The 17,579-nt window shown below is 39.0% G+C and overlaps 1 protein-coding gene, 1 long non-coding RNA gene and 1 pseudogene across 2 annotated transcripts; 1 reads left to right on the forward strand and 2 right to left on the reverse strand.

Moving 5' to 3' along the window:
• Positions 1-4,310: 4,310 nt before the first annotated feature.
• Positions 4,311-5,494, reverse strand: LOC106097984 (trace amine-associated receptor 13c-like; annotated as a pseudogene).
• Positions 5,495-6,035: 541 nt separating this feature from the next.
• Positions 6,036-11,752, forward strand: LOC112844218 (uncharacterized). Its single transcript, XR_003216949.1, has 3 exons — positions 6,036-6,468; positions 10,490-10,547; positions 11,431-11,752. It is a non-coding gene; the product is annotated as an uncharacterized LOC112844218 (long non-coding RNA).
• Positions 11,753-15,237: 3,485 nt separating this feature from the next.
• On the reverse strand, positions 15,238-16,763 carry LOC109197395 (trace amine-associated receptor 13c-like). The gene is made up of 2 exons (XM_019352379.2): positions 16,600-16,763; positions 15,238-16,450 (listed from the first exon to the last, which is right to left on the reverse strand). The coding sequence occupies exons 1-2, from the start codon at positions 16,761-16,763 to the stop codon at positions 15,634-15,636; spliced, it is 981 nt and encodes a 326-aa protein (XP_019207924.1). The 3' UTR covers positions 15,238-15,633.
• Positions 16,764-17,579: the final 816 nt, after the last annotated feature.

Consider the following 17,579-nt stretch of genomic DNA (forward strand, 5'->3'; position numbering starts at 1 on the left):
CAAAATAACTGTGGGAAACACCACGATGCCCCGACGACAACGACGAGACGTCTCTGCAGTACAACCACACGACCCGATCTGGGGATCAGATGTCCCCCAGGATTTCAAGCTCTGGACCACTGGACAGAAAGTGGTACATGCCCTGTTCCCATGGGTCGGAGTTGGGAAACATGCCCTGCGTATCGAGACGTTGGACTACCGTTTTGGACTTTTTCTGAATGCTTCATGTAAAATCAACGACAAACAGAATCAAGAAATTGACGCTCTGCGCATTGCAGTAATGCAACACAGAGTAGCATTAGACATGATTCTCGCCGAGAAAGGAGGACTATGTGTCCTCTTTAACAACACATGCTGCACATACATTCCAGATAATGTGCACTCATCCAACATGACTGATGCTCTGAACACACTTAGACAACTCAGGGATGCACAACAACAAGACTATGTCACAAACACAGAAGACTGGCTCGCGTGGTTGTTAAGCGGCTCTTGGAAGTCCCTGCTGATTAAAGGACTTGTTTTAGTTGGTGTTCTACTATTGTTATTGTGTATTTCCACTTCATGCGTCATACCTTGTTTGAAGAACATGGTGTCAAAAATGGTAACTGCTTCAATTAATGCTTACATCACCCTACCACAGAATGCAGAAGATGATAATGAGATAGACATTTGGATATAACATATTCACAAAACCCACTAATTAATGATGTCCTGGCTAAAAATGTTTTACAAGTGGCCATAGACTGATACAGTGTTAGTGAGTTGCTATGTATATATATAGGAGAAAAGATCAAACAACAGGAGGGAATGTTGAAAGATTTTTATTATGTTTATGTTTAGAAGTACATTTCATTTGAGGTTTTCTAGATGTGTTTGCTCTTTTTTACTAGAGAAGTTACGTTGTGCAAGCTCAACAGGAAGTTACGTTGTGCAAGCTCAGCAGGAAGCCTGCACGCTGTGCAAGCTCTGCAGGAAGCCTGCACAGTTGTATGTTATCTCTTCCTGCATGTTTCTGAGACGCAAACATGCTTGAGTATAAATAAAGGCTGACCACTGCTCCAGGGTGTGTGAGTCTCCTTCGAACTCTCACCCGTGTGCACGTTAATTTGTAAAACCTGTCTGAGTGTCATTTATTCCAATCTGAGTTGCATTACAGGAAAACTCCTCACAGTCATCACATACATCAGTTTCAAAACCACAAATGTTCTATTTGACAACTTGTGACACAATTAAAAGGACACTGGCTTCCATCTTCTCCCCGGTGGTTTCCCGTAAGCCAGCTCAGCTCTCGCATCGTGCATCTACTTCTTCATCAGTCAACTTTCACCTACACCCTAACAGTGTGTGTGTGTATGTGTGTGTATGTCTGTCTGTGCGTGCACAGAGTTTGCATATGCTCTCTGCACCTTAGTTGACCTCAACTTAGGCAACCAGGCTAAGGCCATCCTGTGTTGTGATGATCTTAACTTCTATGTAAAATGTATAAAACAAACGTAAATCTAATACCACTACTTAAAACTTAATCAAAGCTTAATCAGAGATATAAATGCATAATAAAATGACAAACCAACTCAGACTGCTTTCAGTTTCACTTCTGCAAGCCTTGCAGAAGTGTTTCCTGTCTCATTTTGGCACAGAGTATATTTCCTGTCCCTGCAGCTCAGCAATTTAAAGTGATTCTTACTAGACCTGTACTAAAGGCTAATATATTTAAACCTATGAATGCAGTATCAATACTTCAATAAATGTGTCAATGCAAAGGCTTGCTATATGATTATGATGCAACAGTAATGACAGTAATAACAGTAATAACAAAATAATAAAAATAGAATTAATAAAAATAAAATAATAAATGGAAATAATAAAAATAACAAAAAATAATACTTCCTTCCCAACACTCCCCATCCCCAGCTGCCTCCCTCTTCCCGCTCCAACACACCCACCCATACAAGTAGCGCCTTGAGGTGCGGGTGTGTCACCAGGGTGCAGGGGAGACATCCCCCCCCCGTCCCCTTCTGGCCACCTGTGCCTGAATTTTATTCCACAACTTAGACATGCGCATTACTCACCCTCTCATAACACATACATATAGGGCCTTGAGGGTGGGCACGTTAACTGCGTCCAGTGGACGGTCTGTGTGTTCAACCCCACCTCTGGCGCCGGTGCCCACCTCTCAATTTTAAAACCTTGTAGACATTGAGGGTTCTCGGGAGGGGCCGTGCTAACACCTGCTGCTCTCTGGCAGCAGCTCCATGCCCTCCCGTGTTTTGCATTTGCATTTGCATTTTCTGTTGTACAGTTCATTTGCTTTTATGGAGTTCTTGTTATGGATAAAAAGTGTCTTTTTTTTGTTTCAAAATAGCCGATAACTCTTCGCTGATAGCTGCCAACATCTGCGAATAAATATAATTCTATAAAATGGTTCTATATAGTGTCTAACTGTTCATATAGAGTGTTATTAAATTTGTTGCTAATGCAATCAAACTGACTTCTGAGGAAATTTTAGTTGGCACTCATCATCAGAAAGGTTGCCTACCCCTGCTCTACATGTTTAAAAATCAAATTTAGTAGAGTCAAAGGCGCCTATATGCAAATTGCATTGGATCCAGCTGATGTTCAATTTCTTCTATAATCAAACTTCTGATGATTTTTTAAAGACTTTCATCACAACTGAGGTGAGGGCAACAGGCCTGAAGTCACTTAGAACTTTTGGACGACTAGATTTAGGGACAGGAACCACAACTGCTTCTTTCCAAAGAGAGGGCACATGTTGTGTTTGCAAGGATTTATAAAAAAAATAACCTGAAATATAGGGCTGAGTTCTTTAGCATAAGATTTAATTAGGTGGCCACATGTAATCAGGACCCTGGCTTTTGTTCACATTAAATATATGAAAGGCCTTTTGGACAAGAGTTCAATGACAAAGTGCTGAGTATCTCTCAGTTTCTTTTTCAGTTCCAAAATATCCTTGCTAAAATCAGAGGAACTAAAATGAGCATAAAACATATTCAAAGTGTTTGCAAAATCTCTGTCTGAATTAAAACCATCTAAAATGATCTGACTGCTGCTCTGGGGAATTTGAAACCCTGCTATGGTTTTCATACAAGTCCAGGCAGACCCCCAATTTTTGCAGCAAATTTGCTTTCAAGAAGGTTTTTGTAGCTCTATTTTGCTTTCAAGATCTCGACTTTCAGGTCTTTGGTGGCTGTCTGAAAGTCAGTAACAGCCCCTTCTTTAAAAGCCTGTCTCTTTTTCCGTAAACAGGATTTGACGTTTTTGATCACCCACGGCTTATTATTAGGGTACACTTTAACAAGCTTACGGGGTATAATCATGTCTTTACAAGATAAGATATTAACAGTATCACATAAATAGCTTTGAAAGCTAAAAATTACATTACAGAAGCTCAATAAATCCAGACTGATTTTTGTGGTATGAGATTATAAAGATTAAAAAACAGTCCTTGAGGCAACAGAGCTAAAAAAGATGTTAACACATTTTAGAGGATGCTTTCAGTTGCATGTCTAGTAAGTGGTCAGTATCTGTTTATTATCCATAGCCATCATCATATTAGCCACAGTCATTTGGATTGTTGCTGTGTCTCACCAACATGACTGGGCATCAATACAAAAGGTAAGTCTCATAAAGACAAGGTTTGATGTGTAGTAATAGTCAAAAACTCCCATATACACACTCCTAAACCTTGTGGAAAGCCTTCCCATAGAGGTGAAGTTTATATGCCTGGACCAACAACATATTTAACCTTGTGGATTAAGAAAAAGCTGTCACTCAAGTTCATATGTGTGTAAAATTGATAGTGAGCACAGACCGATGTAGAAGACACATTTTAACCTTAAAATACTACAAAGTGACTTAAATTCCCTGAGGAAACACAGTTAGAAATGGAAGGATGCTGTTGAGCTCCAGGGAATGTTTGAATTTTAATGTTCTTATGTTATGGAGTCTGATATTGAGGTCAATAGGTAGAATAAGAATGACTCTACATATATGTATTTATTTACTAAGACCAACATTTTTTGTCTCATCTGTAGGCTGCAGATATAAATTAGAGTACCATGTAAAACTCTCGGAAATTGTTTGTGCATTCTAATTTATTTTGATGCATTTACAATCATTTAAATTGTGGACAAAACACAGAATTTTGTCATTGTGGACCAGAGGACTAGTACATTAATAATGGAAACAATGGAAACAAATCAATTTTATCAGAAGTCTGGAATTGTACTTAGTGTAAATTAATCATAATTTATCTTTTTTCACCGTGTCAGTGATAACATCACTTTTCCCTATAGTATACTGGCCTTACTGGAGCAATGCCTAAATATCTTAAATGTCACAATGAGCTTAATAGATTTCAGAAACCAGGGGTAGCAAAAAGTGTAGATTAACGGGTTCAGACAAGAGTTAAAATAGAACAGCAAGAGCTCAAAAGGTACAGATCTAATATTAAAGAAACTATTCTGGCCTACCATTGAGGAACAGTAAAATGGGAAAAGACATGTTAAAAAGGCAATAAGAAGTACACCGAGAGTCCTGGCAGCTTTCAGCTCAGATTTCTTAGCATGCACCGTCTCTGACCCGTGGAGTCTGAGAGCAGTGATATGAGAGTGCATTGCCCAAGCCTGAGACACAGCCACCACAAATATTCTTAGATACAGAACTATGATGACAGTCACAGGGCCGACAAAGGTCAAAACAAAGTCAACAATTCCCACAAAGTAGTCAATGTACACAATCACCAGAACAAGAATTATACCTCCCTGGCTGCTTGAAATTATCCTTCATGATAAGACTGTTATACAGAATTGAACAAGCCCAGCAAGTACAAATACAGACTGAGACTCTTTTTATAGTAATTTTGGGGGGATAATGCAGAGGGTCACAAATGGCTACATAGCGGTCAGCTGATATGAGTACCATAGTTCCTACTGAAGCAGAAGTAGCAATGTAATCTAAACTGCTATACAGAGCACACATGTGGTCACCAAGAAACCAGCAGCCATCTAGGAGACTAATCTGACAAGCCATGATGAGGCCCACAAAGAAATCTGAGACGGCCAGAGAGAGGAGGAGGAGGTTGGTTGGGGTGTGCAGCTGCCTGGATTAAAATAAAGCATTACATTGGTAATAGCATCTCTAGTATAACAGTTAAAACATTAAAACTATGAGGAAAAGACAAAAGCATCATATAAAAAGAAACTTTACAAGCAAAAATGATTTTTTTATCACAAAAAAAAGTCACTAATTTAAATAGGTCAGTACTTGAAGTGGGCGATGGAGATGATGACAAGTAGGTTCAGTACTGCAGTAAGCAGAGAGATAGATGATAGCAGGGTGTAAATACACACAGCCTCAATTTGTGGGCGCTTTTGCCGCACACAGGATGAGTTGAGGAGTTGTGGAAAGCAGAGTTCAGTTTCTTCCATTGTTAGAGAAAGACAAGTGAGGCTGTTGAGCACAAACAGCTTTGTGACCGAGCCCCTTTTTTCTCCTGTGCATCATACTAATGTCCGTCCTCCTATTTTTCCCATCTGACCTCATTCATTTTGGATGTCGTGATTGCATAACATGGAAGTATAACTGCTTAGTTTTAAACTGGATCAAAAAATGCATTTTAATTCATTCATAAACCTTACCTGTCCAGGAAAACCTTGAGAAACACAAAAAGAGCCCAAGGTCTTAAGCTGGAACATTCCTCAGAAAAGCACCACACTTCAGCAAATAGAATAGGATAGATCTGCTATCAATATCCTGGTGCTAGACACCACATGAATCCCAATGGTCATATGTCACTGAATGTCAGATCACAGCTACTTTGGAGGACCTTCATGATAATTAGATATTAGTCAGGGTGTGTGGCTGGAATTTTTTGTCAGGCTCCTGAGTCTACCTGGTATCCGCCCCTGGGCAGGGCCACATTCTCCTCCAAAGTTCCACACACCTGGAGCTGATTAAAGGCAATTAAGTCAGAGTGACTTAAGCCTCACACTGACATTCATTCACCACCAGTTTGTCATCAACTCACGTTGGTAGCTGGCACCAGTGTTTCAAGCTCTCTTTCTGATCAACCCTGCTAACCTTGTTTTCTTGTGCCACAGTTCCTGGACTCACTTTGACTTGAATCTCAAGCTTAAGCTTCTCTCTTGGACTCATAATACCTTACTCCCATCTTGGAAATTACTCTGTGCCTCACCTGCCTGCCCTTCTTGCCACCGCAAACCACCAGGAACCTCTGGATCTCAGCTCACTCTGGATTTACGTTACCCCTCCCTCATCGCTTACTCTCTTAACCTGCAAGGAAGAAAAGTTATACAATATAATCACCATCTACAGAGCTCCTCTCCACTACATTGATGGGGAGGAGGTAGAAAGGGTAGAAAGCTTTGAGTTCCTCGGAGTCTACATCTTGGCCGACCTTACCTGTCCACAAATGTCTCCCACCAGGTAGGGAAAGCACAACAAAGGCTGTACTTCCTCAGGAAACCTCTTCAGGCCCAATTACTCCAGAGACTGCTACTAAACTTCTACCCCTCCACCATTGAGAGCCTTCTCACCTACCTACTGCTGCACACTCTGATTCAACTGCTGCGCATTCATACTTCAATGCAACCAACACCCCTACCTCTTTAAACTGTATTTATTATAACCTTATTTAGTATAGTTGCAACAGCACCCCCCCCCTCAATGTGCAATATCATGGTACTACAAGGTCATTAAGATAAGATGGGGCCTGTTTATTTAAGACCTTGTATGTGATGAGCAGGATTTTGAATTTAATTCTGGTCCAGTTTTTGGTACTGAGCTTTTGGTCAGTGACATCAGATGCTTTTTTGTTGTTAACATAAAAGTTTCTTTTATACAATACACTTTTATTTATATAGCACATTTAAAACCAAAGGTATACCAAAGTGCTTCACAATAATCCAATAAGACAAACACTACTATTAATACTAACAGATGGGAAGCACTAATCAAACCAGGAGTATAGGCTAAATAAAATACAGGTAAGAGATAGAGTCAATTCATAAATATAAAATAATATCTAGAAAAATCAGCAATAATGCAATAAAAAGTTAAAATGTAGTAAGAAGGTTAAAATGTAAAAAGGTTAAAATAGATGAAATAAGGGCACTAGCTAGTGAGGTATTAAATAAATTAAATAACTATGTTTTCAACCGTGTTTTGAAAGACTGAATAGAGTCTGAGGCACGAATAGTAACAGCAAGATTATTCCAAAGGTTTGGTGCAGCTGAGACAAAAGCACAATCCCCCTTGGTCTTCAGGTGGGACCTAGGTTGGACCTAGAGTAATTGACCAGATGATCTTAAGGCTCGACTAGGAGTATACAAGCTAAGAAGGTTAGCAAGATAGCCAGGTGCAATGTTATTTATAATTTTAAAAGTAAGCAACAAGATTTTAAAATCAATACAAAATTTGATGGGTAGCCAAAATCAACAATTACTGGAGTAATGGACGGAAATTTTCCAGTTCCAGTTAGGAGACGAGCTGCAGCACTTTGAGCAAGCTAAAGTCTATGGAGATGGACGGATTGGCCAAAGTAAATGGAATTGCAGTATTCTAATCTGGAAGTCACAAAAGCATGGTTACGTTTTTCAAGGTCATTGTGCTATATAAAATGTTTGGCTTTAGAGATTGTGCAATTGGAAAAGCCAGATTTGACTACTGAGGACACTTGTTTATCAAGCTTAAATGAACTGTCCAGGAAAACCCCAATATTGCTTACAGTGTCAGAGAAGAAGCTGGCAAGGGGGCCAAAAAGAATGGCTAACTAGTCCCGAGGGATATGCCTATCAAACACTACAATCTCAGTTTTGTTTTCATTCAAAATAAGAGAATTGGCCGAAAGCCAGTCCTTGACCTCTTTCATGCAATCTAACAAGCATTCCAGTAAAGATGACAAATCATGAATCAATTGACAGTAAATTTTAATGTCATCAGCATAACAGTGGTAAGAGGTTTTATATTTATCAAAAATAGAGCCCAGAGGTAGCATGTACAAAGAAAACAACAAAGGCCCAGCACAGACCCCTGGGGCACACCACAACAAAGAGGGGCTACGGTGGACGAGTAACATCCCATTGTGACAGAAAAAGATCCAAGATCCGTCAAAGATCTGAGAGATAGGATTTAAACCAGTTAAGGGCAGAACCCTTAATGCCTACAGCATGTTCTAGTCTCCTTAAAAGAATATCATGGTCTACCACATTGAAAGCTGAGGACAAATCCAATAAAATTAAAACTTTTAAACAATTAAAAGAAGATCGTTGAAGACTCTCAGCAGAGCCGTTTCAGTACTGTGGCGTGTTTTAAAGCCAGACTGGAATTTGTCAGTAATATTATTTGTGTTTAAATAGGCCTGTATTTGCAAAAAGACAATTTTCTTTAGTACTTCAGATAAGAACAGGAGTTTGGAGATTGGTCTATAGTTTGCAGGATCATTCTGGTCAAGGTTGCTATTTTTTTAGAACAGGCGGCACTGTTGCGTGTTTAAAGGCAGTCGGGACACAGCCCACCATTAATGATAGGTTCATCAAAGATAGCATATAAGGCCCAATTACATCAAAACTATCCTTAATAATGGGAGAAATGTCATGTACAGAATTCAAACTTCTCAGCTGTCCAATAATCTCTTGAGGGTGGTGAATTAACTACTTCCTACCTTCCTACCTTCCTACTTTAGCACGTCAGTCGACGTGCTAAAATAGGAAGAGGATTCACCACAGAGGGGTGGAAAAGTGAAGGTTTAAGAGAATTTTTCTTGTAAAATGATTTAAAAATTGCTCACAGAGAGCTGAGGAAGCCAAATCTGACCTTCCAGAACAAGGATTGATCACGGAGTAAAAGTCTTTGAACAGGAGGGTTGTGGCTATTAGTCACAATAATACCCGACAGGAAGGCCACTTTAGCTGTCTTAACAGAGTCCTGGTAAATAGAGTGTCATGGGATACCTGAAGCTTTTCTTTTTTCCACTTCCTCTCAGATTGATGACAGGCACGTTGTAAGGCCCATACAGAGTCATTTAACCAAGGTTGAGAAGATCTGGGAAGCTTCATCTTTACAGGGCCCACTGTGTCCAGAATACAGGAGCATGTGGATAACATAGAATTAACAACATCATTAACCAAGGGGGGTGTATAACATTTAGTGTCCGTGCTATCAGGATCAAAAAGGCAGCATTTAAGAAGAAGAGAACTTAGACACAGTCTCAGAATTAAATATACATACAGGGCGACGAGGGCCTGCAGAAGTCAGTTCTATTGCATTTTACTCAGCATCGACCATAACCAAAAAATGGTCAGAGATGCCAACATTATCAATGCTCTTAATACAGATATCCAGAGCATATGAAATGACCAAGTCCAACGAGTGGCCTTTTAAATGTGTCGGTTCACTCACCCACTGTGTAAGAATGCTGCAAATCCAAGTTTCCATCAGGAACAAAGAATCCAACCGCAAGGTGAGAAAAAGATCGTTTAGGGAGTCCCAATCCATGTCCGAGCAGGCGAACAAACCACTGGGCGAGCTGGGTAAGATTGTCATCCTACTGGACAAATTCAACGGTGGCTAATCAGTCTGAAGGACAACCGGTCCTGAATGGAGAAAGGAGGTTGCAAAATATCCAAAGTGGAATAGGAGTTAGTTGCAGCATGTGCCTTAAGGTAGACCTTAAAGCGAACACGGAACCCACTCCGTTTCCCCTGCTTCCTATAGCGCCTCTTAGGCGCTCTCTTAGGGAAGGTAGAGGCAGAGGATGTGCACCAGTGGAAAGGTAAATATATGACAAAGTAGCATCTCCTAGCATCTTCCAGCAAGGGTACGGCTGACAGTAATGGGTCGAAGATTTTGGGGTCGAAAAACAGGGTTAGCTGATCGTAGGTAATGCATGCAATCTATCAAGTACATCAACTTGACTGGACAAAGTTTAAAAACCTCAATACACAATGAAACTATGCAGGATTTGACATAGTTGTAAACATACTGAAAGAAAACTGCCACCAGTGGGCAAGAGGGAGGAGCAATGTGAGCAAAGAAAATAAATCAGGTACACAACAAAGACCTTCAGGCAGAAAGCTGGAACCTCCTTTTTCTAATGATGAAAACCTTTGAAGAAACTGAACTCTGCTTTCCACAACTCCTCAACTCCTCCTGCAGGAAGACCATGCGTCCTTATACATTATCTATACTTATTTATATTACCCTGTCCTCCATTTCGTTGATCACTGTGACTCTTAATCTGCTGGTCATCATCTCCATCTCACATTTCGAGTAATAATTTTGTTAGACATATTCAGACAGTAAGATTTTATGGATAAAAGATGAAAATGATATGATATCCTATCTGAGTGAGTCTGAGTGAAATGCTTTTTCCTTTTATCTGTATAAAATTGTACTTGTTGCTACAAATAATAATAATAATAACTGTGTCGCTGTCTTTTGTCTTCAGGAAGCTGCACACCCCCACCAATCTCCTCCTCCTCTCTCTGGCTGTCTCTGATTGCCTGGTGGGTCTCCTGATGTTATTTCAAATTATGATTATAGATGGTTGCTGGTTTCTTGGTGAATTCATGTGTAGTATGTATTTTCTCTTGGACTACATTATTACCTCTGCATCAATAGGAACCATGGTTCTCATATCAATTGACCGTTATGTGGCTATTTGTTACCCTCTCCATTACTCTACCAAAGTCACCCCAAAAAGAACAAAAGCATGTGTTTATCTGTGTTGGATTTGTTCTTCAGTCTTCCAGTGTCTTGTGCTAAAAGACAACCTGGTGCAACCTGGCAGGTATAATTCCTGCTATGGGGAGTGTGTGGTTGTTGTTGGCCATGCTTTTGGAGTTGCAGATCTATTGTTGTCCTTCATTGGTCCTGTCATTGTGATTGTAGTTCTTTATCTAAACGTATTTGTTGTGGCTATGACTCAAGCTCGTGCCCTGCGGTCACATATTGCAGCTCTGACACACGAGGGGTCAGTAAGTACAAATGTTAAGAAATCTGAAATGAAAGCACTGAGGACCATCAGTGTTGTTATCATTGTGTTTCTAATATGTCTCTGCCCATACTTTGGTGTCACACTCTCAGGTCAAGATGCCATGCTCAGTGCTTCATCTGTTGCATTTGTAATGTGTTTGTTCTATTTAAACTCCTGTCTAAACCCTCTAATTTATGCTTTATTTTACCCCTGGTTCAGAAAATCTGTTAAACAAATTGTTACACTTAAAATATTGAAGTCTGGCTCCTGTGACACCAATATCATGTAAACAGAATGACTTGCAATCGTCATGTATGAGTGCTGTGTCCTATTATTTATTTTATTCATAACTATAAAAAAGCCCCATTGTATTTTTTTTTGTTGTTGTTGTTTTTTTATGTTTTCTATTACAGAAAAGTTACTAACAGAGAAGTAACACCCACAAGTAAAGAACAGAAACCCATGTCACTCCAAGATGGGGAAGAAAAGACTGTAATAACTCTACTGACGGACTTCATCTCTGAAATATTTTGACTGATGCAACTGTTATTCATGTCGATGGCAACCTTAGTATATGTATTAGACTGCTAGTAGCATTATAGGAACTATATTTTAGTTTCAGAGTTTCTCCTTTATCTTCAGTATGTTACTCCATTTCATACAAAGGAGACATGTCAATGGAAACAGCACTCTTGTCATGCATGTACACAAATAGACAGTGTGCACACATTGCTCCTCCCCATCCTTGTCTGTTGTGTTCTTTCATGTGTCTCAGCAGAGAGCAGGGATGTAAGCTGCAGTTTCTGAGAAACAGCAGCATTCAGTATGAATATAGCTTTATAGCTGGAAATGAAGACAAAAAAAGTAATGTGCCTACAATAAAAATACTCTAATGTGATGAGATAACCAGTTTATACAAAAGTCTGCAGCAAAAGAAGTGAAGAGGAGGAGGAGGAAAATTATAATTACCAGTTAATAATATAAACCTGACGTTCCTAAACACCCATATGAATCCCTGCCCTAATGAAGACAGACATACAATCTTTCTTTTAACTTTTAACATATGAACACAAAACCAGCAAGATGAAGCAAAGATGAAAACCAGCCTAGAGAAGCTGCACAGTGATCACCACAATAGTTCTACTCTAAAAAACACAAGCTTGAAGAAGCCACAAGCTTGACTGCACATCACTGTCTTTGTTACCTGTTCAGGGTCTGGCTGCTGGGCAGGGGTCTGCATTGACTCACTGCACTGACTAATTTTTGGCTAGATTTGCATTAGTATACTGTCTCTGTAGAGGGTTACAAAGAGCTGAAGTTCTATCAGCAGGATAATGCAGTTGTTTCTGCCCTATACAGAGTTTGCATCATGCACTTGTTTTGTGGTTCAGTAAAGCAAAAGTAAGGTCCATATTGCCACTCATCAGCAGTGGATTGGAGCACAACTGTGCCGAAAGACAACGGCATGTTTGTTTGATTTATTTTTATTTTTATTAGGCCAGTGTACAGACAACTAAAGAACCTTTGGAATGTGAGTAATGACATAATTGTAATTGTAATGGAATCAAGCACAGTAATGTGTTACATTACTACATTACTAAAAAATGCAATGTGATTACATTAACAATACTTTGTAACATGTTACACCCAACACTGGTTATGGCTAAGATCTTTAGCATTAGTTAATGTAAATTGTGTTATTATTCAGTATATTCTAAGGAGCTTGGAAAGAAAAGCGTCTGGACTTCTTTAAGTTGTTTGAAGACATTTCACCTCTCATCCGAGAAGCTTCTTCAGTTCTAGGGTCAAACAGGAAGTACACAGAGCAGTAGTGGTTTTTGATATAGGCGACACGGGCAGTTGCCCAGGGCGGCATCGTGGTAGGGGGTGGCATCATGGGCATCAGCAAAAAAAAAAGTTGCTCGTACTCATGCTGCCTCGACATCATGCCAGCGCATTTTGGGGATGGCATAGGCAATGATCGGTGTTCTTACAGCCATTTGCTGGGAGTAAGGGCACCCTCCATTTGCGAGGTGCGACTTCTGCTTGTGGCACAGGGAGGAAAGGGCAGGGTGTCAGAGGATTCTCTGGCTGGCTGGAGCGGCATCTGATAGCCAACTCGCAAAATAAAACAAAATAAAAACAAACCAATAAACATGAAAACACCAGACATCATGATAGAGAATTATAATTTGCGCCGATGTTTTTTTGAAATTCTATAGGCAAAAAGTGAGCGCGAGAGCCCTCGGTGCACCTGCTTGCTGCTGTGCTGAAGTCAAAGTAAACTTTGTCATCTCCGCTATATACAGTCCAGTATATAGAGAGACGAGACGACGAGGCTCCAGTTACAGCAGTGCAAGTAAACAAACAATAAATATATGAAGAGTAAGAAATTAAATATACACTTTAGGACTCAGGGTAAAGGGATCAATAAGTTGCAGTCCTCAACCCATTGGTAGACAGCTCCACATTTAAAGCACTTTGATTTTTGTGGAGAACTCGAGATCAAAGAGGCAGATGAATTGCTAGGCTTCATGATGTTGTGTCTTTCTTCATTTGTGTGTGTTCAAGTTACTGAAGCAGTGGAGACAGTTTATAAGAAATTAAAGGGAGACCCTATTCTTCACAACAGAACCACCCTTAATACTGGCCAAGTGTATCTGCTCTTAGAACTACATTTTTCAATACAAGTGTCTGTACGATAGACAGAAACATGGGTGTGACATGAGTTCCGAACTGTTAACCATGGCCAGTTTGTGCATGAAGGAAGTGGGGAAGAGGAGGGTTCTGATATCCTATCCATGAACAGCACTGAGCCATTGGTTCAGGTATATGGATGACACCTGAGTTAAAATCAAATCTCAGGACATTCCACAATTCACTGATCACACAGCTTGATGAACATAAAAAAATTATGTTCACCATGAAAAAAAGGATGCTCAGACTCTGATAACATTGTGAAAGGTTTCTGTAAAAGTCATTCACACCACCGTGGATTATGCATTGGACAAACCAATCAACCACTGGCTAAGTAAATTACACAACAAAGAAGAGCTACTTTGTCAGACCAGGACTAACTATTTAAAACTGCAGACTTGTGGGCACTCTTTCAGTGATATGGATGTGCACATCCTGCACACAGAGGAACGCCAGTTTAAGCAGGAAATGAAGGACGCCATTTATTTGAAAAGGGAGCAATGATCACTGAACCAAGGAACCAAGGAGGTGAAGTAAGAGTAAATCTGTATGTATGTATCTGTCTAACTACTGTTTTTAAGGTTGTGGAAACCTCACTGAAATGAGTGATGAAGATTTTCTACCGCTTAAATTGCTGCCTCGAAATAAACAGAGTCAACCTTCTGGAGTTTAATTGCCTGGATTACTGAGCATCAAAAAAATATGGTGGAATGATGGAAATATACCAAATATTAAGGGAAAATGTTTAAATTAGTTGAAATACGGGTTTTCAAATGTCAAGCAATATGTAAAAAATAAAGTGAAAAGCACCTAAGTAAAACACTTTGTGACTGAAACCAGTTCACTTTGTTCATTAGAAAAATCAAATAATTTATTTTTAATATAGGATGTTTACTAATAAATTTCTGTATATGAAATATTAGACATAGATTAAATATGAAGCACAAACCTGTTTTAAGTCAGCCTGAAAAAAGATTTAAAATGACATGCAATATATTAAGATTAAGATTAAGACTCATTTTAGTTAAAGGTTCAGTAAAGCACATTGCAGAAAGCACTTTCTGACTGTGATCAGATCATTTTGTGCATTAGAATAAAGAAAGAGTTTATTCCTAGCCATCACTGTTCAGGCCAGTCTGTAACATCATCAGTGATGTGGTAACTTCCTCAACAACAAACTAGAAGAGAAAGACTCTAATTCTCTGGGAAACACTGTAAGGAGTGGAGTGACATTGTCCACCGGTGGGGAATGTTTGTGTTTTTATTCTGTTCTTATGTTGTGGAGATATAAATTTAAACAATTAAATATGTAGATACTTACATTATTACATGTATTCCCTGTGCAGGTACCTCTTTAACTCTAAATCAATTTTTTGGGTCTCTCTTTTTTTCTTTTTTCTTGTTATTCTAAAGGAATTTTAATGTACAAATCTACATGCTGCTAACAGAGAAATGCCAAACTGCATTTCATTGTTCTTGTAACAGTGACAATAAAGATTTATTCTATTCTATTCTGTGTAAATTTCAGTGTTTCAGTAAGAATGGTTGTTAATTTATTAACACATCTATTACACTGCTAAGACAAGCATTTTTATTTTATTTTTTTTTTTTACAGCTGAAGGCTGTAGATGTAAATTAGGCTCCCATGTAAAACTAGCATATTACACATCTTCATTTAGTTTAGTTTAGTTAGTGATGGTTTTCAGAATTTGTGATGGATTCACATTCATTTAAATTAGAGAAACGAACACCTGATTTTGTCATGGTGTAACAGAGGATTAGAATACTAGCCCTGGAAATCTAAATGTAAAGCAAACTCTAGCAGATATATGTTTCATCAGACTTGAAATAAATAATCATTTATCAGTTTTTCAGTGTCAAAGACTGTATGCCTTACTCATTACCAAAATCACTTTTCCCTATAGTATACTGGCCTCACTGGAGCCATGCCTAAATATCTTAAATGTCACAATGAGCTTAATAGATTTCAGAAACCAGGGGTAGCAAAAAGTGTAGATTAACGGGTTCAGACAAGAGTTAAAATAGAACAGCATGCGCTCAAAAGGTACAGATCTAATATCAAAGAAACTATTCTGGCCTACCATTGAGGAACAGAAAAATGGGAAAAGACATATCAGAAAGGCAATAACAAGTACACCGAGAGTCCTGGCAGCTTTCAGCTCAGATTTCTTAGCGTGCAACGTCTCTGACCCCTGGAGTCTGAGAGCAGTGATATGAGAGCGCATTGCCCGAGCCTGAGACACAGCCACCACAAATACTCTTAGATACAGAACTATGATGACAGTCACAGGGCCGACAAAGGTCAAAACAAAGTCAACAATTCCCACAAAGTAGTCAATGACAACTACACAATCACCAGAACAAGAATTATACCTCCCTGGCTGCTTGAAATTATCCTTCATGATAAGACTGTTATACAGAATTGAACAAGCCCAGCAAGTACAAATACAGACTGAGACTCTTTTTATAGTAATTTTGGTGGGATAATGCAGAGGGTCACAAATGGCTACATAGCGGTCAGCTGATATGAGTACCATAGTTCCTACTGAAGCAGAAGTAGCAATGTAATCTAAACTGCTATACAGAGCACACATGTGGTCACCAAGAAACCAGCAGCCATCTAGGAGACTAATCTGACAAGCCATGATGAGGCCCACGAAGAAATCTGAGACGGCCAGAGAGAGGAGGAGGAGGTTGTTTGGGGTGTGCAGCTGCCTGGATTAAAATAGGAGCATTATAGGTTGTTCTACAGTAGTAATTGCAACTCCACTGTAACATATAGAACAAAGCAACACATTTTCTAATTAAATTCACAAAAAACATTATTTTTCTATAACTTGTTATGTATTCAAATATGTCAGTACTTGAAGTGAGCGATGGAGATGATCACAAGCAGGTTCAGAATTGCAGTAAGCACAGAGATGGAAGACAGTGGGGTGTAAATAAACACAGCTTCAATTTGTGAATGCTTTTGCCGCACACAAGAGGAGTTGAATAGTTGTGGAAAGCAGAGTTCAGTTTGGTCCATTGTTAGAGAAAGACAGCAGTGGCTGTTCAGCACAAACAGCTTTGTGACCAAGCCCCATTTTTGTATCACCACCCTTCCTCCCACATTTGCCTTCTGACGTAACTCATTCTCTGATATTTTTTTCCCTCTGTGAATAAGTCAAAATGTGATGTTAATAATATAAAGTACAAGAAAACCAATTCAACAGAAGTAAACTTCTTTTAAATGTTAAATTAATCATTTTGATGTGTTTTTTTTAATAGTAACCTAGTTTTATGTTAAACCTGTAGGAGTTAAAGTTTAAACCGCTGTAAACCGTTTAAATGTTTTTAAAAAGCACCCAGTAGCTGTTTTTTAAAGTCACCAAATATTTTTGACACTGCTTAGTATTAATGTACCACTCAGAGGAGTGGACACACAGACACTTTTCTAGTGTAAGTTTAACACTGGTGATTTTGCTGTATACTTTTAAGTGAAAAAGCTAATGGACAATAATTTCTTTTAGTATGGAAGTGTCATGGTCCGGGTGAGCATCCAGTGTTTTTCCACTGTTTGCCAAGGTTCTTCAGTACCTTCCCTTGGTTCAAGTTTCAAGTTTTGTCATATACAGATAAACAGTGTAGCAACATTTACCTGTAATGAAATTCTTAGGCTCGTATTCCTCAGCTTTACATGAACATATAGAAAGCGTACAGGTATATTAAGAAAACAAAATAACAACAATAATAATAATGAAATAGTAAAGTATTAAATATTAAATCACGTCTAAAAAACACATCTATTCAGAATTGCACACACCTGATTCCGTCTTAGTCCATTTTTACCTTGCTCAGCTTT

The sequence above is a fragment of the Oreochromis niloticus genome, linkage group LG16 (genome assembly GCF_001858045.2).
Source record: "Oreochromis niloticus isolate F11D_XX linkage group LG16, O_niloticus_UMD_NMBU, whole genome shotgun sequence".
NCBI lineage: Eukaryota > Metazoa > Chordata > Actinopteri > Cichliformes > Cichlidae > Oreochromis > Oreochromis niloticus.

What these genes read in the sequence shown, in the direction of transcription:
- LOC109197395 (XM_019352379.2), bottom strand. Translation starts at nt 16,763, where the DNA reads ATGGACCAAACTGAACTCTGCTTTCCACAACTATTCAACTCCTCTTGT. An exon ending in ATCTCCATCGCTCACTTCAA is followed by an intron (nt 16,451 to 16,599) that starts GTACTGACATAT and finishes ATTTTAATCCAG; the next exon opens with GCAGCTGCACACCCCAAACA.